We start from the raw sequence: 22,264 nt of genomic DNA on the forward strand, positions 1-22,264 counted from the left end.
CCCAGGTATGTGTTGTATCCATTGGACCTGTACAATGACAGTGCACACTATGCCCTCACAAAGTTCAAGAAGCAGTTCCTCTATGATGAGATTGAGGCAGAGGTAAAGTCCTCATCCCCTTTATGCCCTGTAGCTGAATACACTCCCAAAAAGGCACTTGGAACTGTTTCTTAACATTTGTAAAGTTCAGGCTGCATGGCAAATCTCTAAGCACTCAGGTCAAACCTCAGATACCGGTCAAGGTACTTGACTTGTAATCGGAAGGTTGCTGGTTCAAGCCCCACTGCCAAGTTACCACTGTTGGGTCCCTGAGCAAGGCCCTTAAGCCTCAGTTGCTCAAGTTGTACTCAGTCATAATTGTAAGTCGCTTTGGATAAAAGCGTCAGCTAAATGCCATGTAAATGTAAAATGAGGTGTGTTTCTGTCTGTCTGTCATGCACTCACATGTATGTGCACAACTTTTTCCCTACATGTTTAGCAAACATAATAATAGAGATCACTTTTTTTGTTAATAAAACTGAAGTAAAAACACTCCAGGCATCAGTAACAGGTGATTATGCAGAGCATTATGTTGTTTAGTGCAGGATTGTGAAGCAGCAGGAAGATTAAGCTGCTCCATGTCTCTCTCCTCTGTGTTCTCAGCTTTACATTTTGGCCTTTCTTTGTTCTCTCGTTACTTTTAGGTGAACCTATGCTTTGACCAGTTTGTCTACAAACTTGCTGACCAAATCTTTGCCTACTACAAGATTCTGGCAGGAAGGTTGGTGAAAAATATAATCGGCAACAAAAATAATGAATCATGTTTTGGAATAGCCCATGTTAACTGACGATGTATTTTGTTGTCCTGTATCATGGTGAAACTGCTTGATTTCCTCTCTGCAGTCTGCTCCTGGATAAGAGGCTGCGAGCTGAGTGTAAGAACCAGAGTGCCAACATTCCATGGCCTTCCTCCAACCGCTACGAGACCCTGCTCAAGCAGAGACACGTCCAGGTGCGGCGGTCTTGTGTATTTAAAGAGCTATACTAGTGACTGACAAGTTTTATGGCGGATTGTGTGTGTGACACATCAGGGGTGTGCGTGTGTGCGCATGTTGATAGTGTATAAGTATACTGATGGTCCTCCATATATTTACGTGTGTATCTCTCTCCTGCAGCTCTTGGGTCGCTCCATTGACCTGAACCGCCTCATTACCCAGAGAGTGTCTGCTGCCCTCTACAAGTCCCTTGAGTTGGCCATTAACCGCTTCGAGAGTGAGGATCTTACCTCTATTGTGGTGCGTTGCATTTTCACACGCATTGCTTTGCATTTTTTTCAGTGTCTCACCACGGTGCCAACTTGATTGTGCAGATGATTCAGTGATGATACAGCAGAGACAGTACTTACTGGTGATTTTGCTGTGTACTTCAGAGCAGAGTCTGATTGAAAAGGATTTGAGTGATGAACGGGATTTGTATTTGTTAGAGAGAAGTTACAGATGCATTTTGGAAGGCTTGAAGTTTTTATGTTGACAATTTTTAGATTTTTATTCATATTCATCTGTGGAAAGTGAGTATCATTAGGGGGCGATTTGTTTATGGGTGTGGTCATTGGCAGAATTTCATTGATTAGCTTTTTATTGAGTTTGTGAGCCTTTAATGGTGCCTCTCCTTCTTGTGCTCCTGTCAGGAGTTGGAAGGCTTGTTGGAGATCAATCGGATGACCCACAAGCTTCTCAGTAAGTTCCTGACATTGGACAGCATGGATGCCATGTTCCGTGAGGCCAACCACAACGTATCTGCTCCATACGGCCGGATCACTCTACATGTCTTCTGGGAACTCAACTATGACTTCCTACCCAACTACTGCTACAATGGCTCCACCAACAGGTACAGCAGTTGGAAACGCCCTGAAAATCAAAGAGCTTAATTTCCATTGTACTTTGTGAAATATATAGACTTAATAGTAATGCAAGATAAAGTTAAAGATAATCTCTGCATATGACAGGATTACTGTTGTCTAATATGTTCTAATCTCAGAATGGAGTAGTATGTACTTGCATTGTATCTGCCTCATGTCTAGTTTAACACTTTTATCCTGGAAACACTTCATCCTCTTGTCCTGGTAAGTCACTGAACTGCATATTGAAATCAACCAGGATGAGAAAGTCAGGCCAGAGATGTTGCTTAAAAGAACTCAGAGGTGAGAAGATGAAGGATTTGCCTGAATCCTCTTAAAATCAGAGGGGCTTTTGTGGGTTCCTTGTGGCAGCTGGTGTAGAGGTGAAGAGGGAGGTGGAGAGAACCTGCTCTCTGACGACTCCGTTGCTTCTTTCCTTCTGCATTTTCAGCAGTAGATGAGTTCTGAGTGTTTGTGTTTGCCCTCTGCTAAACCATCGCCTTTCATGCATCACTTTCACTGTTCTGACACAGCTGACACAAACCCTCAGATTTCTGGGTACGGAGCACAGTGTGAAGCTCCTCTCCCGCGGAGAGTGGAAGGAAAGAAGCAATGGAAGTAATTATTGATATAGGTTAGAGGAGAGACAGAGTAGGATGGGACAAGGTCAGAGTCCTGACATAAATTTCATGAAGGATATGGGTAAGGAGAGACTGGCTGTATGCTTGTATGGGTTGGCAGAGAGGATTGTTAATAATTGTGCTGGGCCGCTGCCTCTGACAAGATTTTGTCATGCAAAGATAAAAGAATGCCATTAGTGTAGAGGGGAGAATGCTTCACACTAGAAACAAAGCTCCCTGACTTTCCTGGAGAACGTGGCGTTTATTCTTAGACTGGGTCACGACAGAGGAGGTCCAGACTGAGAACTAAAATATTCTGAGTGTACTTCAGATGGCAGACACACAAAAAGTAAATTGAAAAGCATTTTCTTTCTCTTGCTCTCTCTGGTCTTGGGGGCTACCTACCATAGAGTTTTTTTCACTTCAAAAATGTTATGCCCAAAAACTGACTGGCAATCCCTCCCTGTTCTGGGCCTGTCTCGGTCATCCCTTCCCGCAGGTTTGTTCGTACCGTGCTGCCCTTCTCACAGGAGTTCCAGCGAGACAAGCCACCCAATGCCCAGCCACAGTACCTTTATGGCTCAAAGGTGAGGGTGCTTTACCTCTCATGCACATTTACATGCTTACAGAATATTACTGTAATATCTTAGAATGTCAGGCAAATGGCATATTGGTGACCTTCCTTTCATTAGAAAGACATGATGTGTCTCTGAAAAACAATAGCTCCCAGTCAAGGTGGTATATGCATGTAGTTAAAGGACAAAATAATGGTCTTATTTCTTTGTCAGAAAAACAACTGTAGTCATTAAAATCTTGACAGCATCTCATGAAAGGGTTTGCTCTTAGTTTTTAGTGGTGTTTCTGGTAGCCTTTCTCCAGCTCATTGATTTGCAGAATAATCATGGTAATTCATGGTAAATTGACTGTTAGGATCTAACTGGAACATAGAATTGGGAAAATGGATTTCTAAGATCATTCCAGTCTTGTTTCTTAGATAATTTTAATAGCATTTTTGCATTTTGAACATGTTATAAACCCTCAATAGAGTCTTCAAACAGAAATAGTGAACATTTCAGACACTGGTATTGATGTCCTAATAGATGCTGCATGAATATTTGCTTGCTGCAGTGTAATTACAATTGATCATGGTTACAAGCTCATCTACCTCTTGATGGTTTTCACAAGCCTTCGTTGAAGTGAACCCGTGATCTTAAGATGGCTGAACTGTGGCTAAAACTTTAGTAGCCCTAGTGAAAAACAATTGTTATCTTTGTTGGAGGGTTGGAGACAAATATTCAGAGCACACTGACGGTGATGTATCACTCAGGGCCACCATTTTGTTTTTTAGTAGGTGTCATTCGCTTGTGGCTTTGTCCATTGACTGGCCCTCCTTCATGCTTGGTGTGAAAAGGGTTCTCGGTCACAGTGGGCTGCTGGGGTTCCTCGCTGTAATCTAGCATGTACTGACTCACTCTCCTCTCCGTTCCCATGCATTCACTTCTGGGGTCCAGGGCTTGGTTGAGGGGGGCAGAACCTGAATGTTGAGCCCTTGCAGAGTGCCTCCACATGGGATATATGGAATGGAGACAGCTCCAGAGCAGGACCACAGCGATTATTACAAGCAGGATGGTGCTAGCCAGCCACACTCCCATGGCCAGCTCCCTGTGGCCCCCACCAATCTGGTCGCCCTCACCCAAGGTGCTGAAAAGCTGACACTGGTCCCTGCTAGGGTTGGCCGACTGGCATGTGATGCAGAGGATGTAGGAGGTCTGTGGGCTGAGGTTGCCCAGGCGGGTTGTGGTCTGGCTCGCGGGAATCCTGTCTTCCTGCATGAAGCTCTTGCGGGCGTGGCCCATCAGAAGGCTGTTCCAGTCAGGATGGTACATCACGCTGTAAAAGGTGTCCACACAGCCTGGCATGGAGGCCCAGCTGACAATGGCAGAGGTGGCTGTGATGTTGTGCACTCTAATGGCCATGCTGTTTTCTGAGTTCGTAGTGTGCGTCGCAGCGTTCAGTGGTGGTCCCTCGTGGACTTGAAGGGTGTACGATTAATTGTTTAATGTTACAGGTAATGCTGCTGGAAGAACAGATAAGGATACTCTGCATTCAGAACTCTGAAAACATCTGTATGCAGAGCTTTCATCTATCAGATTTAGCTGAATGGGGTGAATGTTGACGTTGAGGTAAACAATTGTGAAGCAAGTCAAACAGCAGCTTTACTCAGAGTGTTCCTAGGGTCTGGATACTAAAGTTTGCCAGCTCTGGGAATGTCTCAGTGAAAATCAGCTATGCCACTATCACTGTACACTCAGCTACAGGAATTACAGGGATTACTATCTAGCCAAGAACCATGGCAGTTGTGAGCAACAGACATTGATATTTCTCTGAAGTATAAAGTCAACAAACGCCCAAAAATATACAACACAACTAAAGGTCAAACTGTGCATAATGTTTATCACCTGAGTAATGCATATGTGTACATGCATTTAAGTATACAATATTGAATTTATGTCAAACATGCATCTCTAATCCATCATTACCCCTTTGCTTCTCTGTGTATTAACAGAACACTCCTAATGACACCAGCACTCACTGGAAATAATGAAACACATGACAGGGATGCATGCATGTAGACTGTTTTCACTGTCAGTACTACTGGAAATATAGTTTGTAGTCCTATTTTTCCATGTTTGTACATTTATATATGTACAAACTGTATGCAAGCAGTTTTCCTGTATATTTTTCCCTACATCTTCCTCTGCATTTAGATATGCATGACGAGTTATTTGCATGATGTAAATCAAACAAGTGAAGTCTAATATAAAAACGAGTGTCCTACCTTAACAGATGGGATTGGAGCAAGGCGGTTTTGTTGTCTGACTTGTCGTCTTGTGTTATTGGCAGCTCCTTCCAGATGTCTGAGAGAAGCTGACCAGTAGCTGTTTCTCTCTGGCATGACTTGGGCTTATAAAACCTCTCACAGTGGCAGGGTCTGTTTGTGCTCAGCATAGCACGCTGCGCGCCACTGCTACGGAGGGGGGGCAGGGGGAACGCAAGAGATCAGCGCTCTGGATGGAATAGTAAAAAGGATTATATCTGACTCTGCTTGTGTTTCTCTCTCTCTCTCTCTGTATCTCTCATTTACTTGGTTTGTAACACATTTCCTCTTTACTATTATCCACTCCATGCCAGACACACACTTATTCATTCACTCATTCACTCCTTCCATTGTCTCTCTCTCCCTCCTGCACACTCTCTTGCACTTGCTGTCTTTGTATCAGTTTTCCTCCCTGTATATTTCACTCACTCATTCTCTGGTTAGCTGGGTGTGCAGTGTGTATAGTGTTCTCTGTTATATGTTCACGCTGTTCAGCTATTTGCTGTCTGATGACTTTAGTCTCTATTTTTTGAAGATGCAAAGCAAGCTCAGTAACAGTGCAGTGGTAAAGCACAGTCTATTGCCAAGTTTGTAGCTATGACTTTTTATTTGCTAATAATTATGGGCCTTGAGGTTCTTAGACCAGAGTACATGGACTCTAGCAGTTCTTTCCTAGCCTTTTTTTTTGTTACAAAATCCTTATTTTGTTACAATGAAATGACATATACATTAGTCAAATTTAATTAAGCTAATGTATCTTTTTCTTTGCTAATACAGGCCTTGAATTTAGCATACAGTAGTATTTATGGATTTTACCGGAACTTCCTGGGACCACCTCACATTAAGGCTGTATGCAGACTTCTGGGATACCAGGGCATTGCTGTGGTGATGGAGGAGTTGTTGAAAGTTGTCAAGAGTCTGGTAAGAGCTGAGTGTGTCTGAGTGCATGCCTCATTATAATGTCATGTTGAGTGTGGAGGCATGTGTTTGTACCTGCCATGGTTGGATGGCAGTGAGAAAGGGTAAATACAGAACTCCCAAGGCTGCTTTCTTCAGTATGTCCTGGTGTTTTTTTTGTTGTTGTTGTTCCTATAGGGGAAAACTGCAAATATCAAATAAAATTTACAAATAGAGAAACTAGAACACTTTCTACAATGAAAGGGTTTTTATAGATTTGATGTACCATCTATAATGTGACCTATTTATCTAAACAGAACTGATGGAAATAAGTGACCTAATTTATTTCATCTCTTGCAACCACTTCATGTGTAACTTTAATCTGATATTTGGATGGATGCATGGCATGGGTGCCTAGCATATGGTTCTACATGTCTGTGATCTCTTGGGCACTGAGGATGAGGAGTGAAGGTTGACCATTTCTTCTCCCTGGTGCAGCTGCAGGGCACCATCCTGCAGTATGTGAAGACCCTGATGGAGGTGATGCCCAAGATTTGCCGCCTCCCTCGACACGAGTATGGGTCTCCAGGTGGGTGGAACACAGCGCCACCTTTCTGGCCCACTGGACTGGGTTCCTGCTGAACTCTCAGGAGTACTCTCCTTGGGAAAATTAACACAAAAATGGCCTGCACTTCCGCTTTAGTCTTCAAACAGAAAGAGCAAACAAACGAACAAAAACAGGAGTGCATTTCCAAGTACGCTGTCTCATTTGGAGAACGGCAGGTGGCCTCAGTATCCTTTCTGCCAAGATTGTGGCACAGAGTCTCCTGGCTCTTTAGTATGATGTAATCATGGGCTTACTGTTATGATTTGTGCCTAAAACCAGAAGCCTCTTGATATGTCTTTTAGTGGGTTTGAGTAGTGAAAAATCAGCTTTATTATATAGGTACTAGTGGAGTCATCATTGATGGTGTCCTTTGGTATAGGTATCCTGGAGTTTTTCCACCACCAGCTGAAGGACATTGTGGAATATGCCGAGCTGAAGACTGTGTGCTTCCAGAACCTGAGGGAGGTGGGCAACGCTGTGCTCTTCTGTCTGCTGAGTGAGCAGAGCCTGGTATGCCCACTATACGCACCCCCTATAGTTTCAGGCCAGTCCTCAGCAGTATGAGAGTCTGACTTTAACATGCCAAGCTACCCTTTTACTTTCTGAATTCTACTCTGAGGTGTGTTGAGCCCGGGATATTGAGCACTGAGGCTGTCACCATAACTTACCCTCAACTCTGTGCTGGAAGCTTTGACTTAGACTTGGACACTCTTTGTTGCAATATGACAGAGGGCATTGTCACTGGATTGTTATGGAGTAGACAATAAGCTTTGCAGAAGTCTTAGAGGCTCAGGGAACAGCTGCCTTTCTCTCTCCCACACACACCCCTGAAGACACGTAACACAGTGAAGTCTACATAGTGAAGTCTACATACACTCTGAAAAGGAAAGACCAGAATTAGGATGCTTAGTATGACTTTTTTGACGTATGAAACGGAGAATTATTTACGGTATTATTTTCTTGAAGAAAAAAGAACATTTGTATACTTTGGACACACATGCACACACACTTAGAAAGACAGTCTAAAGATGTCTACATTCTCTCTTTCCCACCTGCATGATCTTGGGGATATGTGGTTACCTGCAGCCTGCTGAGGGTTGTCATTAATGTTTTGCTTCGTGTTGCCAGCTTGTGGTTTTAGATTTATTTTTAACACCATGCAGTTCTCCCTGTTTCTGCGTTAACAAGCCATAAATTCACATCAGATTTGCTTGCACTGTGAGTGGAAGAGGGAAATGGCATTGTAGTTAACCAAATAGCTTTTATGAGCGCCCATCTCAGTGCTAGTTAGGAAAACGGTGTATTCGTGTCATAACTTCATCATATCAGAGCTGGCACAGTGCCACATATTCAGTGGTTCTGGACTCTTGTTGACACCCATATGCGTAAGTGCCAGTCTTTTTCATTTTCAAGCCAGGCATGATGCCACAACAGTTAAGACTTCTTTAGCAGTGTTTATAATGACTTCTCTTCAGTAACGGGCATTTTGGTAAAGCTTCAAGTCTTCCGCTACTTCTCTATGTGCCTCTAAGTCTCACCTCAAAGGGCCCATGCCAGTGCAAAGCTGTTCACAGTCCATAGCCAAAGTAATTGAATGTAATTTGGAAATGAGTGCCCAGAATCTTCATGGGTAGTTTTCACTTTTATTTCCAATTTTAGTCATTTATGGCCAGATACTTTTTTAAAGATCTCTCTTGAAAAAGCTGAATGCGCCATATGGAAGTCAGTAGAAGTGTTTCGATACTGATCTTCTGAAACGTGGCAGATACAAGACCTATAATTGTTGCAGCTATGCATGAAACATTGAGGCCAGAACCTGCTTGCTGTTTCAGTTAGAGAATCTTTGATGATTTTTGTGGATGTGTGAAGAAAGAAGCATTTATCTCACTCACTCACTCATTGTAATTTACACCTGCTCGTTTACCTTTCAGAGAAGTGAAACAATTGCTCTGAGAAAAGAAATATGGAAAGGAAATGCTAAGCAAACAGGGCAATAATAATGCCAGCTGAAGATATTACATTTGCTTCAAGACTTGGATATTAGCCTGGTAAAAGGTTTTCTGAAAACCCTGTTAGACTGGGGGGGGGACACTTATCAGGAAGTAAACAGGGCTATTGGTACCCACCCAAACAGAACAGCAGCAGGTGTACATCCGCAAGTTCATCTGATTTTTTAATTGTCAGGTAGCTATTATAATCACTCATTTCAGTTTCAATGAAATGTAAGCATTAAATAACTATTTGGTGCTTCACTGTTTCTTCAACAAATGGAGAAACTAATGAGGTATAGTGCTTTTCTCCCTTCCAAAATATTGGAATAAGCTTCCAACATCTATTCTTGCTTTGGAAATACATACACAGAACAATGTGATATTCATTCCAATTACTGATTTGTGGCAAAAAATATCCATCTATACATATTTAGCACATTTTAACAGCAGGTGCAAAAGAGTGTAGTGTCATAAGAGTGTAGTGCATGGCTTTTTTACGGGCAAATTTGTTCCTTTTGAGCCAACTTAATATTCACAGGTCACGTAGTTAATTTCGTCTTAGGATTCAAGGGCTCTTAAAGCCATCGTCAGCCATCATCATAATTGCGGGGGGTGCTTGTTTCTGATTATTATTGCACCCAGCACCTGTTCTCTGTTCTACTTGAATTACTTTATGGAATCATTCTGAATGCCCATAGCGTTTCTAATGGTATTCAAACGTGCTGAGAGCCAGCGTCACATTTGCGTAAGCACAGCACCATCTAGTGGAGCTGGTCATAAATGCACTTGATTTTGTTGATGCCATGATTCTGCATGCTGTCCAAGGTCAAAGTCTGGCCAAACACTTTCTGCAGTTTGTATTGTATATGTGAAAATGCTTTTGTGCATTTTTCTGAGGGGTGATTTTATTTATTGCAAAACAAAACATTCCTTTGCTAAGGCTAGACATCTTTGTCAAAACATGTCATGGCAGGAACTTGACGTCTTTGATCTCAAGGTTCATAAGTGTCAAAATAAGTGTTGATATCAGCGCACACACACTCCAGTCACACGCTTTGTTTTTTCTGTTGTTTGCACTTTTCAGTGTTAACCACATACACTACTACTGTTTGTGCCCTTGTTTTTTTAATGGTTTCTGAATGAAGTTTCCTTCCGTCTCCAATGCAGTCTCAGGAGGAGGTATGCGACCTTTTGCATGCTGCACCATTCCAGAATATTCTGCCAAGAGTTCATGTCAAAGGTAATATAACATGTATTTGTATATATTCATGTGTACCTGTGTTTGGCAGTGGTAGCTCAGTGGGTAGGATACTTGTCTACTACTTGAACAGCTGCCGGTTCAAGCCCCAACCAAGTTGCCACTGTTGGGCATCTGAGTAAGGCCTTTAACCTTCAATTGCTTAAGTTGCATTCAGTCATAATTGTTAGTCAATTTCTTTGGATAAGAGCATCAGCTAAATGCCATAAATGTAAATGTGATGAGTGAACTTGTGCTGAGTATGATGTAGCATCTTGAGAGTGCAATGGTGTCTTCCAAGAGATCTTGTGAAATAGCATGGTGATTTGTCCTGTGTGCAGAGGGCGAGCGGCTTGATGCCAAGATGAAGCGATTGGAGGCCAAGTACTCAGCACTACATATGGTGCCTTTAATTGAGCGTCTTGGAACTCCACAGGTGGGTATGGAATGGCTGCCTGCCCAGCCTGGCCTCCACTACTCAAACACTTCCCTGTCAGTACTAATGAACACACTAAACATGTTGATCAGTCCTGATACAATGTTTCAATTTGTTCATATTTTTTATGCAAGAAGGAAATTAAACTATTTAAATGTATTGTTTCTATGAATGTTGCTGAAGAATGTGATACACTTGTTTGGAGATCTGAGGGACTGTTTGATGTTCAGTGCAGTGTGAATTTTCATTTATACTTGTTTTGAACTTTATTTTGAATTCTGCATTTGCTGTGGTCATTAGCAAATTGCCATTGCTCGCGAGGGAGACTTGCTGACCAAAGAGAGGCTGTGCTGTGGCCTGTCCATGTTTGAGGTCATACTGACCCGCATACGCGCCTTCCTGGACGACTCCATCTGGCGTGGCCCGTTACCCAGCAACGGTGTGATGCACGTGGATGAGTGTGTGGAGTTCCACCGGCTATGGAGTGCCATGCAGTTTGTGTACTGCATCCCCGTGGGAGCGCACGAGTTCACCGTGGAGTGAGTGACTTCTCAGTGTACTCTGCCTATATGTTCACCACTAGGGCTAGAGGAACTCACAATCCCACAATAGCGGTTCCATTTCGAAAGGCCAGTTGTGTCTCACCCACCCCCAGGCAGTGTTTTGGAGATGGGCTGAACTGGGCAGGCTGCATGATCATCACCTTACTTGGCCAGCAGAGACGCTTCGACATTCTGGACTTCAGCTATCATCTGCTGAAGGTGCAGAAGCACGACGGCAAGGATGAGATCATCAAGAGTGTGGTAAGTCATTTTAAATACTGTTTGCAGCAGAAACAGGGTACTAAAATATTAGCTGTCTGGCATGTGCTGCCAAACCAGATAGCTGACTGCTGAAACTCTATGTATATGTAAATCTTAATAGATTTCAACAGACGTTCTTAGCATTTAGGAGTTGCCTCAAAGAGGCTTCATTAAACAACACTGATTTTCAGGAATGAATGGCGAATTTTATTGATACTATAAGGGATATCAACAGGTCATATAAGGGATGAGTGTAGAGTTATGAAATACATGATGACAGACCTTTATTATTTTCAACATTTAAACAGACTCATTGCCTGCTCCTTAGCAGGAAGGTGAATAATATAGGCAAAGCCTAAACAGTCATGGCATTTTATAATTACATCTGAAGTAGGGATACTTTAAAAGTGCAAATTTTAAAAAGTAGCAGTGGGTGACTGCTTTCTGTAAGAGATCGATAGTGTTAAACAGTTTGCTTTAAATCATAAATAAGCTAATTCTAAATTATCATTATTCTTACTTTATTATTATTTACATTGTTGTGGCTTCCAAAACTTCTCCTCACATGAAATGGTTTTAATGAAGGTAATGGTAGTAATTAACTTTTGTCCTTGTACATAAAGGTGCTACAATAGCCTATAACCTAGTGGACAGTATATTACTCACCTCAGTGCCTTGCCTACCTCATAAATTAGGATACCTCAGTGAAAGTTCTGACTAAGGCCCATATTGGTTACAGTTTGAAATGACAAATTTCAGTTTAAATAGCCAAAGTTGGAACATAGAACCTGAGAGAATGCACTGACCCCTGACACAGACATTGTAGAGGTGGCAGGCAGCCTACAGGAGCCACTTTAAAGCATCAGTGTGCTTGCTCTGATATAGATACCTGCATATTTATACAGCAGCAGAGAAAGCCTAGAGGAAAAAAAAAAATTGCAATACTGTACATTAGTGTGTTTTTAAAAATACAAAGAAAAAACTCTTTGGCCTTAATTTAGTAGCAGGGAAAGCCTGTTACACCATGGAAAAATATAGAAATATGTATCTGCTTGCTTAAAACTTAGTCATTTAAGTTCTTGCTCGTGACTCAATGTGTGTAATGGGAAGTGTAATAACTAAGTTGTGCATTCTGCCCTTTCATGCTTGGGTCTTGTCAGCAGTTCTTGCTCTTTGCTGCCTGTCACTGTTCAGCTTTAGCACCTGTTCCTTTCCCTTTTCAGCCATTAAAGAAAATGGTCGACCGTATCCGCAAGTTCCAAATTCTGAATGATGAGATTTTTGCCATTCTGAACAAGTATCTGAAGTCTGGGGATGGAGAGAACATGCCAGTGGAGCATGTCCGCTGCTTCCAGCCACCAATACATCAATCGCTGGCTAGCAACTGAGATCACTACACTTTTAACCAATTCTAGATTTAATTGTACCTTAGCAAGACTCTTGCAGGTTAGATATATGGGTGGTAGCAAAGCACCAGCAAAACAGTGCAGTGGACGGTAGAGGACCTTGACCAGTTTTGTTCTTAGGACCACATTCACCATTACATTCAGTTTTTTTCTAGTGTCCATAGAGCCAGTAAATTAGCTAGTGATTAGCCAAGCAGCATGCTTCTGAGGCAATCAGTGATTGCAATATTGATTTTGAGCAAGACCTTTTCTTTGGTAAGACAAGTCCAGAGATTTTGGACTTGTGGCCCAGTTTAAGACTTCCTTGCAAATTGTTTTTTTGTACACACAAAATGTGCCTTATTAAAATGAATGACTTATCATCTTCTTGTCATCTGGAACGGTATTCATTTTCTCATTTTATACTCATTAAAATTTATAGCCAAGTGTGGGGAAGTGGCCAAGTGGGATTTAAGAGATTATTTAAACATTTTGCTGCGGTGAGAGATCTGTTTTGTTTCCTGTTTGATGTTGGAATGACTGCATGCATGAGGCTTATATTCTTAAAATAAGGTTTAATATTGTTTTTACTCCTGTTAAACATTTGCTTTTTGTATTGGAATAACTGTAATCTGATTTTAATTCAATAAATATGTAACAAATCTGACTTTTGTTAATTCAGTATGACTGTACCTTATTCAGATACATAAGGTTGCTTTATTAAAAAGAACATGACTGATCAGTATACTTTGTAGAAAGGAAATCAGAGGAATGAGGATTTAGATGAAGCCTTACACCATGAAAGTTCAACCATGAAAGTAAGGCAGAAAGGGGGAAAAAACACCCATACAATCAGCTGGTCCATCAGTCACTTTTTTGCCTGCGATTGCCTTAGTTTGTCAAGGGTGAGGTGAGGTGCTGAATGTCCACACAGCAGAACAGAACACTATTGGATTGGATTAGCTGCTCCAAACCCTGTTCCTTTTTGGCCCTAAGAAGCTGCAGTACTTCCATTTCTTCTGGAGACACTGTCAAAAACTAAGCCCATCTCCCTGGCCTCAGAATCCCCTGTGATCTCATTGTCCAGTAATTCATAAGAGCAATGGCTATGGCCTGCCACTCCATTGGACGTAGGACCATTGTGTTCCTCCTTTCTGATGGAAACAGCCAGTGTAGCCAGACTGACATTAACATCCTTAAAAGCGTGCAGCAGGAAGATGCCCACTATAATTGTAACAAAGCCAGTCAGTGTACCGATGATGTCATCATAGCCCATGTGTTCCCACTCTTTGAACAAAATGGCAGAGCAGGTAAGCACAGAAGTGGTAAAAAACACGTAGTAAATGGGAGTGACTAGTGAGGTGTTAAAGATGTCCAGTGCTTTGTTCAGGTAGTTAATCTGTGTACTAACACAAGCCACCAGGCTCAGGAGCAGCAACCAGGCCAAAGGGTTTCCCAGTACCGGCTTTCCGGCAATGGCTTCTTTGATAGCGATGCCCAAGCCCTTTACACAAGATACTGACAGGGCACCGATCACCGAGCAGATAGTTATGTAGACCAGGATGTTGGTCTGTCCATGGCGTGGACCAACCACAAAGATGAAAATGAGAGCTACGATGATGACGAATGTTGCAAAGACCGCAAAGCCTGGAGAGAAATGATAGAAATTAGTAACACACTACCATACATGCATTAGAACAGCAGCTTCTTGACATCACTGTGGAGTACAAAAGTATTAGTGGTTTTTGATTGACATCACTATCCATGCAATACTGTTCAGTTTATAGAAAAATGAGGCCAACATCTTTATGATAAATACTGTTCTTGTTCAGTAAATGTCAATGTTTTTACAATGTGGTACACAAAACAATCTTGTTTCAAATAGAGCCACCATGATACTCTTATAATGCCATTACAGTTTCCTCAGTTGAACTCTACATACAAATGATGGAGTTAAATTTTGTATGAAGATGATGCTGAGCCTTTCTGTAGGGTCAAGAGGAATGTTTTGCAACAGGATTTTACAGTCAGGTTGTCACAGTGTAGAACTTAAGGAAGGCAATGTACCTGGGTCGACCAGTTTCTTGGACATATCTTCCAGGCTGTCGATCTCCTCCTCCTGTGGTGCATGTATTACCATGGTGGTGGAGCCCAAGATACTGAGCAGACAGCCCAGTTTGCCATGCAAGTTTAATCTCTCCACCAAGAAGTAGGATGAAAGGACTGCACTGCAAGAACAACCATTTTCATCTTACAATAAGCATGAGTTTTAGCATGTAGAAGTCAACATGTATAAAGCTACAAGTTATAACATTGCAAAGGGATTAAGGAGTTATTGGTTTTGCTCATTACTTTGTACATGCAAGTTTATCAAGCCTTCTACTAGATATCCTTTTAGCCAACGTATACATATGCAGACGTATGCAAACCTTTTTTTCGTTCTCCACTCATGTTTTACCAGTACGTACCCACTTCTAACAGTGCATCTTATTATTATTATTTTTTAGGAATTTCATCTTCATTTAATTTGAATATTCAGTTATTAGTCTATATAACAGTATTAATGTCAGTCTGTGAAGCACATCCATGGAGAGGCATACCTCACAAGTACACTGAGAGCCCCAAGAGGAGTAACCAGGGTGGCCGGAGCGAAAGCATATGCTGCAAAATTTGCACCTTCACCAGCTCCCACTGTGAAATGAGTGAATTTCAGCTTTTACTACAACCCTCTAACCAGTGAGATTAGTATGCTTTTAGGTCACCTTAACAGACCATCACTCAGTGTTTCAGTCTTTATTACTAAAGAAAACTATTGTTAAAATGCAGATTAAAAAACTAAATCTAAACAAATTATAGTAAAATAGACACATACTTGATAATAAACCAGCCCACCACAGCCATTCTTTTAGGTATGCATGACCACCTTGACCTGTGGAAAAAAGTTATAATGCATATCCTGCTTGTAATGCAAGATGCAACAATTATATTTTCACTGCAAACTCTTTATAAAGGTAAGTTTCATCATGCATAGATTAGCTTGAAAATCTATTAAACATATTACAAAGCTGGCACTCATGTATTAAAACATTTGATGGTAATAAAGTTTGTGTGTCAATGATGCTTTTGTTGACGTTGAACTATTTAGTGAGGCAATAGAATGCAAGGGCAATTTCCTCTTGCTATCTTGGCACCATGTACCTGTGAGGCACAACACGAACAGTTATTGTTTCTTACATAACATAAAAAATTAAGTTCTGGCCAAGTGATTACATGTGAACTGTACTATGATATTCACAAATGAGCCAAAATCTCAGTCCAGAAAATCAATGCACCTCTGACCTACAAGCCAAAGGAGTGTTTCATGAAATACCTCGACACACTTAACCTGTTAAACCTCTCTGACAGAAAACGGGTGTGCTGCAGTAGAATGACTTAACATTAGTCTAAGACGCTAGAAATAAATATGTATGTTACCTGCTCGCATAGAGCCCTTCCTGGCAAGTCGTAAGAGTCCCTTTTTCTTAAGTATAAAACTTCCTCCAATGAATATACTGGAGCTAATAGCCAAACCAAGACCGATGTAAAAATCGTATTTTCCCCGGTCTTGACCCATAGCGTAACTGGATTCGAAGTTTCGGTCCGTCACATTGAGGACCACGCACTGAAGATACTTTCCTGTATAGCAGTCTTGTCCAAATAAAGTACCTGGAAGATATGCAAGAAATGAGTGAGTAGGTAATGTAATTTAACCGAAGAATAATCATGCCAGTTTTGACCAATTCGCTTTGCTGACTGTCAAACAGACACCAAAAAACACTTACCATTTCGAGAAGAAGCTTTACAAACAAGGCATTTGGCATAGTCTAGTGTTTCGTTCATATCAAACCAAACAGGACACCCATTAATGATCAGCAGTCGATGATCTGAGGAGTTCAGGAAGTGACTCTGGCTATAGTCTACTTAGGTATTACAGGATTGCTTGACATTCTGCATGTAGACAGATAAGCGTGAACAAAGAACACTGACGTGACATGCTACTAGCAATCACGCTTACAACTACTTAACACCTCCAAAACTAAATGCAAGAGTCTTGAGAAATTAATCCTGATCTAATGTCTAATATGCAATTACATGTTCATGTTATTCAGTATTTATGCTAACTATTCTAGCTATCTTAGGTCGGTAGTCATAAATTTAATTTCAAGTTCAAATTATAAACACGGGCATCTTAAGCAAAACTTCAAGGATGTCTGCAAGCACAGTATGGAAGCGTTAACTGCATATTCTTTGACAGTTCAGAGGTGAGATGAGTAGTAAAATAGTTAAACCAGGCGACATGCAAAGAAATTATCCATATTAGCCAATGGTAGCTAGCTAGCGCTAAGTAGAATAATTGGTAGCAAATATTTCTCTTTTCTGTTAATCACTATAGCGGATGGACAACTAGCTAGCCCGCTCAATATGAGATATTGAGATATTGCAATTTCATCTAATAGAAGGTTAGTTATCTAGCTATCTAACTAGCTAGAGAACCCGTCCTCCAAGCCCAAAGAGTGATCCAGCCAGCTAGTTTCCTAGCCGGCTAGCGACATGCTTACTCGACTGACAGGGACGCGAAACCACCTCCGTACGTTTATATGTTCACATACAAGATCAATTACCTTCTTATTTTCCACTGGTCAACACGAAAACAGTCCAGACGGCAAAAGTGTCATTGTTAAGGATTTTAGTCCGCTCGTCGCAGCTAAGAACGGACAACGGCTCCTAGCTAGTTAACCTTCCAAACCCACCTACACTGTGAGAGGGCGACTGTGTACAACTATCTGCGCATATCTGCGCATGTAAAGGCTGATAGGTCTTTGTCTTATTACAGATTTAATGAAAATTGTCCTTTGTTGCCTTGGGTATGTTCATACGGCCTGTGAATGTTCTTTTGCGTTCAATAATAAGTAATTATTTAAGAATAAGTAATAAGGGGATATAATTTTCATCGTTAAGGTTACTGAGATTAATAGAACCCTGATAAAACTTTATGGTGTTCCGTTAGTAATAAATAACCTTTTTGCTTTTGTATAAAATATATAACATAGCTAGCTAGCTAGCTAGTATTTTTATGGTTGGATATGTGTAGTGCCTGTATAAGCATGTTGTATGGTCCATGATGCCTTTTAAAGTTATTTGAGCTAAAGTTTACATCATTCATGTTCACTTTTTATTTACTTACTTCAGAAACATGTAGGGAGTTCTTTTTTTTTAATTACCTGATCCACCCAGTGAGTGTTTTTTGATACTAAAAATTGCATGACACCTCACAACTGTAAAACAACTAATATCAGTAAGTGTGTAACAAAGGCTGAAGGCAGCCACCCTACTCAGTGCTCAATCCCAGGTCTGACATGAGACAAATGTGAACCAAAGAGCCAGCTTCCTGCCTTAGTAGCTAAGTACCCATTTTAAACTTCCTAAGTGACAATCTGTCACACCATCCTCCCCTTTGGAGAGTGATGGTCTCCGTCACGAAGCGGCTTTCTAAAATTGTCATTTGCTTTTCAAGATTTACAATGTTTTTCATGCTTTTCCCTCATCTTACTTAGATTACTGCAATTAATTGTATTTAGATGTTAATAGGTCTTTATTTGCTTGTTTAGTTAGTAGAAAATGCAGCTGCTAGACTGTTCACAAGAACCAAGAAAAGAGACCTCATCACTCTGGTTTTAGCCTTGCTCCCTGTCCATTACAGGATGCAAAGCAATTTTATTTTTTAAAGTTCATAATGCAAAACCCTTTCCTATATGACTAATTTCTTCCCCCCTTGGGACCCAGGTTGTTGAAGTCTTCAGATTATTTTGACTGTTCCACAATCTCAGCTAAAGCTCAAAGGTGACCATGTCTTTGCAATTTCTGTGCTGAGACAGTGAAACAGAATATCACAAAACATTAGCTGTGTCCCCTCATTTACTGCTTTCATGTCAAGATTTAAACCATACTTTTATGTTAGTATTTTTTATAATATTTATGTAAAGAGGGTAGACAATATGACTGATTCTGTTGGATCTATGTGTTGTCTATTGTACCTTCAGTAAAACTGTTCACTTTGTACAGTATATTGGTCAACAACTGTGGTTTTAAATGTGTTTTCTAAATAAAATAAATATAAATGTACTTAAACAGGTTACAACTAGTTAGCGAGTTGTGGTTATGGTTGCAGTAAGTTTGCTATTATGTGTGTACTGAATAACTATGTCTCAAAAGTATGCTGAATAGTGTAAACTGAGCATGCAGTGAACAGTACTAGTTTTTACACACAGCCCAGGAACTTTTCTTCTGAGTAAATAATTATAACAATTTATTAAAACAGAATGAACAATAAAAAACAAGCTATAAATATTTACATTGTTATAATATATAAATAAGCATTAATAAAGTAAATCCTACTGAACCTTCTTTAGGGCAGATAGTTTTCAAGTAGAATTTAGCAATCATGAATTACAAAATAAATAGGAGTTTATCTGAGGTCTAGTTCTTGACTGTTTTTATGAGTAAACAAATGAACACTATAGGATGTTTGCACAAACTCTAATTATATGAATAAATAAAATGTTAATTACTCTTTTTTAACTTTAGCTGGACTCCACATGAGCACAGCACCCTGTGATATATTCAACAAGGTAACACCCGCTGAAACTGTGATGAATCCACTCAGAATACCCAAACAGTCAAAAATGCTTAATGTTTCCCACTCTCTAAAAAGAATGGCAGAGGCTATGATCACTGAGGATGTGAATACTACATAATAAATGGCCTCAAACATGTTGGAGCTAAAACTCTCCAAGGCTTTGTTGATGAAAGCAAATTGGATGAGAATGCTGACGATGAGAATTCCCAGCAAGCACAAAAAGAGGTATAGGGCTCTGTTATCTGTACTGAAGTTACTGAAAGCCTCCTTTGCAGCCAGTCCTAGACCTTTGCAGCTGGGCACAGTGAAACTCCCCAGGAGGGAACAGATGCTCACGTACACCATGATGTTGGACTGTCCAAAAGCTGGAGAGAGCCAGCCAATCAGTACAGCCAGCAACAGGACAACCAATGCAATGTAGCTCAGGAACACTGTAACATAAAGAATAGGATAAGTTGCTCCTCAGTCAGGAACAGTCAAGAGCCACAACTGCAACAAAACTACATCAGAGCCACAACTACAACAGAAAAGAACATCTACTAAATGAAAACATGTTAACCTTGCTTCTTTACAAGTCCTGGCACATCCACATCTGCACTGTTCATGCAGTTTAGATTCAGATCATAAGTAGGTGCTTACAAGTCAAATATCAATTGCCCAAACCTTGTGAGGAGGGCCATGAAAATTACTTTAAATTAATTACAACCTAAGTAATAGCAGGATGTATGTTCATACTTGGGTCGAGAAGTCGCTCCTCTAATTCAGTTCTTGATGCTACACTCTCAGACTTTGGTGAATGAATGATGAGCACAACTGACCCACAGCAACACAACACAGATCCAAGTTTTCCGAGGATATTCAGATGTTCCTGTAGTAAGCAGGAGGCCAGGATAGCTCTGGATTGCAAATTAAACATCATCATCAGAGAATAAATATTGGACAGTAATTAGTGTGGCTTGTATGGAGTCATGATTTTTTTAAATGTAAAATATACTCAATACTGTTATATAATTTATTTAACAACAATATACTTTTTTACAGGGCTAATTTAATTTGGTCAGTGTTTACCACTTTTACAGCCTAAAAACAAGAATTGATTTGAAATCGGAGTATTTTTAAAGATCATTGGTAACTCACCCAGACAGAACACCCAAAGCTCCAAGAGGAGTTACCAGTATTGCTGGTGCTGTATTGTGGGCCAAGAAGTTGCCTATCTGGCCCACTATCACTATTGAGGATGGAAATGTTTTAATGCAGTCATTAAAACCCCACAACCGTAAGGAAGCAGGTACAGTCAATAAAGTGGACAGAGAGTTTCACTTACTTGCAAGTGTTCCACACCACCACAAACAGTCGGACAGGTACGTCCTACCTGTAACCGGTACAACACCCAAGTGTGAGTCCAACATCCAACATTCGACCATTCAGTTTTGTGAAAGAAAGCGCTTCAACTGTCATGTGCAATTCGTCAACGTCTATAAAACAAGAAAAATAATTCTGCAACAAACTACAATCTTAAAAAAAAACAGCTTGCTACCTGATATACGAGCACGAAGTATTCCCTTTTTCTGGAGCACAAACGTTGATCCATTGATAAAACTAGACACAATCGCTATTACAACGCCAACAACTGGCATAGACGCGTCCTCCATAAGTTACTATTTTGTCATGTAGTTACGTATGTTTATTTGAAATCGAAACTAACAACAAATTATTTCAAATCTATCTCAACACAGAGTAGGCAGCAAACATACAATGCAGACCATAAGACAAGCGATGACCACCCCACAGTCGTGATAGCATGACCAAGAGTTTGAAAAACCCGGAAGTTGGTCTAGACACGTATGGGAAAAAGCTACAGCTACTTTACTTTAACCTGCGCTTTTAGATTCATAAACGAGCTGTTGACAATAATGGTGCAATGCACAAATCGCGTTAAAACGCGTAAAAAAACAAAAACGAGGAACTAGTTCATATTCTGCCAGCAGGTGACGTTGTATACGTGAAGAAAACATTGACCATAATCAGTGACCCTTACTTGAATCTATCTATCTATCTATCTATCTATCTATCTATCTATCTATCTATCTATCTATCTATCTATCTATCTATCTATCTATCTATCTTCTACTTCTTGTTATGATGATGATGATGATGATGATAATGAGTATTATTTGTATTAATAAAGTTATTATTATTATTATTATTATTATTATTATTATTATTATTATTAATAGTAGTAGTAGTATTGTTATTGCGTTTTTCAGGAGAAATATCTAATTGGCTACTTCATTGCTCCGCCCTATAAGATAAAAAACGGCTGACGTAGAACCTTGTTTTCAAGCTGGATTTGTTTGGCTGCGAATGATGTCAATCATTACACAACATGGCCGACATTAAACTGCAGCAGAGCTGGTGAGGGGACCCGAAGATATAGAAATACAATAAGAGAAGTACTGAGGTAAAACGCACTGATTATGCTCTAACGAATATTAGGCAGAGAAAGACAACGTTGTTGCTGACAAAATGTGAGCTGTAGGTTGAAAGGTATGAAAGAGAAGCTCACTGTCAGCATTTAGAAATATCATCTTCTCAGCTGGGTTAGCAAGATAGCTAAGCTTAGCTGCTAGCTAGCAGACTGATACAGACATACTAATGGCTATTTGCAACACATCAGCAACAAACAGATGCAATTAAGAAAGCTAAGCCACAGATTGTGGTCAGTAATTTATCTGTTTAATTATCGGTTTTATGGGTATATTTTAATTTGACGTCAAGGATTTGCGACCAGGTCATACCAACACCCAGTTTATTTTAATAAATTATTTCTTAGTCATAGTTCCAAAGATTTCATTTTC

The 22,264-nt window shown here is 40.4% G+C and overlaps 5 protein-coding genes across 13 annotated transcripts in view; 2 read left to right on the forward strand and 3 right to left on the reverse strand.

The window, feature by feature from the left end:
- cyfip1 (cytoplasmic FMR1 interacting protein 1) overlaps window positions 1–13,397 on the forward strand; it is a 26,927-nt gene extending 13,530 nt beyond the window's left edge. For all 3 annotated transcript variants that reach the window (XM_027005632.3, XM_081717288.1, XM_081717289.1), the window contains 14 exons: window positions 6–102; window positions 684–760; window positions 883–991; window positions 1,155–1,274; window positions 1,667–1,866; window positions 2,996–3,083; window positions 6,152–6,295; window positions 6,770–6,860; window positions 7,258–7,388; window positions 10,037–10,109; window positions 10,448–10,542; window positions 10,843–11,081; window positions 11,198–11,345; window positions 12,569–13,397. In XM_027005632.3, the coding sequence (XP_026861433.1) occupies window positions 6–102; window positions 684–760; window positions 883–991; window positions 1,155–1,274; window positions 1,667–1,866; window positions 2,996–3,083; window positions 6,152–6,295; window positions 6,770–6,860; window positions 7,258–7,388; window positions 10,037–10,109; window positions 10,448–10,542; window positions 10,843–11,081; window positions 11,198–11,345; window positions 12,569–12,733 (1,777 nt within the window). In that variant the 3' untranslated portion in view covers window positions 12,734–13,397. The remainder of the gene's footprint in view (window positions 1–5; window positions 103–683; window positions 761–882; window positions 992–1,154; window positions 1,275–1,666; window positions 1,867–2,995; window positions 3,084–6,151; window positions 6,296–6,769; window positions 6,861–7,257; window positions 7,389–10,036; window positions 10,110–10,447; window positions 10,543–10,842; window positions 11,082–11,197; window positions 11,346–12,568) is intronic.
- Window positions 3,816–4,472, reverse strand: fndc9 (fibronectin type III domain containing 9). The gene has a single exon (XM_027005636.3). The coding sequence runs from the start codon at window positions 4,470–4,472 to the stop codon at window positions 3,816–3,818; it is 657 nt and encodes a 218-aa protein (XP_026861437.2).
- nipa2 (NIPA magnesium transporter 2) lies at window positions 13,149–17,537 on the reverse strand. 2 transcript variants are annotated; one of them, XM_081717290.1, is made up of 7 exons: window positions 17,392–17,537; window positions 16,552–16,717; window positions 16,205–16,435; window positions 15,603–15,659; window positions 15,331–15,421; window positions 14,798–14,958; window positions 13,149–14,377 (listed from the first exon to the last, which is right to left on the reverse strand). In XM_081717290.1, the coding sequence occupies exons 2-7, from the start codon at window positions 16,607–16,609 to the stop codon at window positions 13,722–13,724; spliced, it is 1,254 nt and encodes a 417-aa protein (XP_081573416.1). In that variant the 5' UTR covers window positions 16,610–16,717; window positions 17,392–17,537; the 3' UTR covers window positions 13,149–13,721. The 2 variants fall into 2 exon arrangements, with proteins under 2 accessions (XP_081573416.1, XP_026861436.1); XM_027005635.3 differs by lacking the exon at window positions 16,552–16,717.
- A 906-nt stretch (window positions 17,538–18,443) lies between these two features.
- nipa1 (NIPA magnesium transporter 1) lies at window positions 18,444–21,410 on the reverse strand. Of its 5 annotated transcripts, none has more exons than XM_081718546.1 (5): window positions 21,161–21,410; window positions 20,731–20,778; window positions 20,544–20,634; window positions 20,142–20,302; window positions 18,444–19,837 (listed from the first exon to the last, which is right to left on the reverse strand). In XM_081718546.1, exons 1-5 carry the CDS (start codon window positions 21,207–21,209, stop codon window positions 19,335–19,337), a joined length of 852 nt encoding a protein of 283 aa, XP_081574672.1. In that variant the 5' UTR covers window positions 21,210–21,410; the 3' UTR covers window positions 18,444–19,334. The 5 variants fall into 5 exon arrangements, with proteins under 5 accessions (XP_081574672.1, XP_081574674.1, XP_081574670.1 ...); XM_081718548.1 differs by having other exon boundaries at window positions 21,170–21,409; XM_081718544.1 differs by having other exon boundaries at window positions 20,731–20,881; window positions 21,161–21,405.
- A 346-nt stretch (window positions 21,411–21,756) lies between these two features.
- Window positions 21,757–22,264, forward strand: part of herc2 (HECT and RLD domain containing E3 ubiquitin protein ligase 2) — a 44,434-nt gene continuing 43,926 nt past the window's right edge. The window contains exon 1 of one of the 2 annotated variants that reach the window (XM_081717113.1): window positions 21,757–21,867. The gene's annotated coding sequence lies outside the window, so the exon portion shown is untranslated. The remainder of the gene's footprint in view (window positions 21,868–22,264) is intronic. The other variant, XM_081717114.1, reaches the window with a different exon arrangement.

Source organism: Electrophorus electricus, chromosome 7 (assembly GCF_041902795.1).
Source record: "Electrophorus electricus isolate QZ-2024a chromosome 7, ASM4190279v1, whole genome shotgun sequence".
Classification (NCBI taxonomy): domain Eukaryota; kingdom Metazoa; phylum Chordata; class Actinopteri; order Gymnotiformes; family Gymnotidae; genus Electrophorus; species Electrophorus electricus.

Excerpts from the sequence above, each read along its gene's own strand:
- fndc9 (XM_027005636.3), bottom strand. The coding sequence starts at position 4,472 with ATGGCCATTAGAGTGCACAACATCACAGCCACCTCTGCCATTGTCAGC.
- nipa2 (XM_081717290.1), bottom strand. The coding sequence starts at position 16,609 with ATGAACGAAACACTAGACTATGCCAAATGCCTTGTTTGTAAAGCTTCT. Across the intron at positions 15,660-16,204 it reads GAAGGGCTCTATGCGAGCAG|GTCAAGGTGGTCATGCATAC; the intron begins GTAACATACATA and ends TTTTTTCCACAG. Across the intron at positions 14,378-14,797 it reads CAAGAAACTGGTCGACCCAG|GCTTTGCGGTCTTTGCAACA; the intron begins GTACATTGCCTT and ends ATTTCTCTCCAG.
- nipa1 (XM_081718543.1), bottom strand. The coding sequence starts at position 21,058 with ATGGAGGACGCGTCTATGCCAGTTGTTGGCGTTGTAATAGCGATTGTG. Across the intron at positions 20,779-20,943 it reads ACTTCGTGCTCGTATATCAG|GTAGGACGTACCTGTCCGAC; the intron begins GTAGCAAGCTGT and ends TACCGGTTACAG. Across the intron at positions 20,635-20,730 it reads GTGGTGTGGAACACTTGCAA|TGATAGTGGGCCAGATAGGC; the intron begins GTAAGTGAAACT and ends CATCCTCAATAG.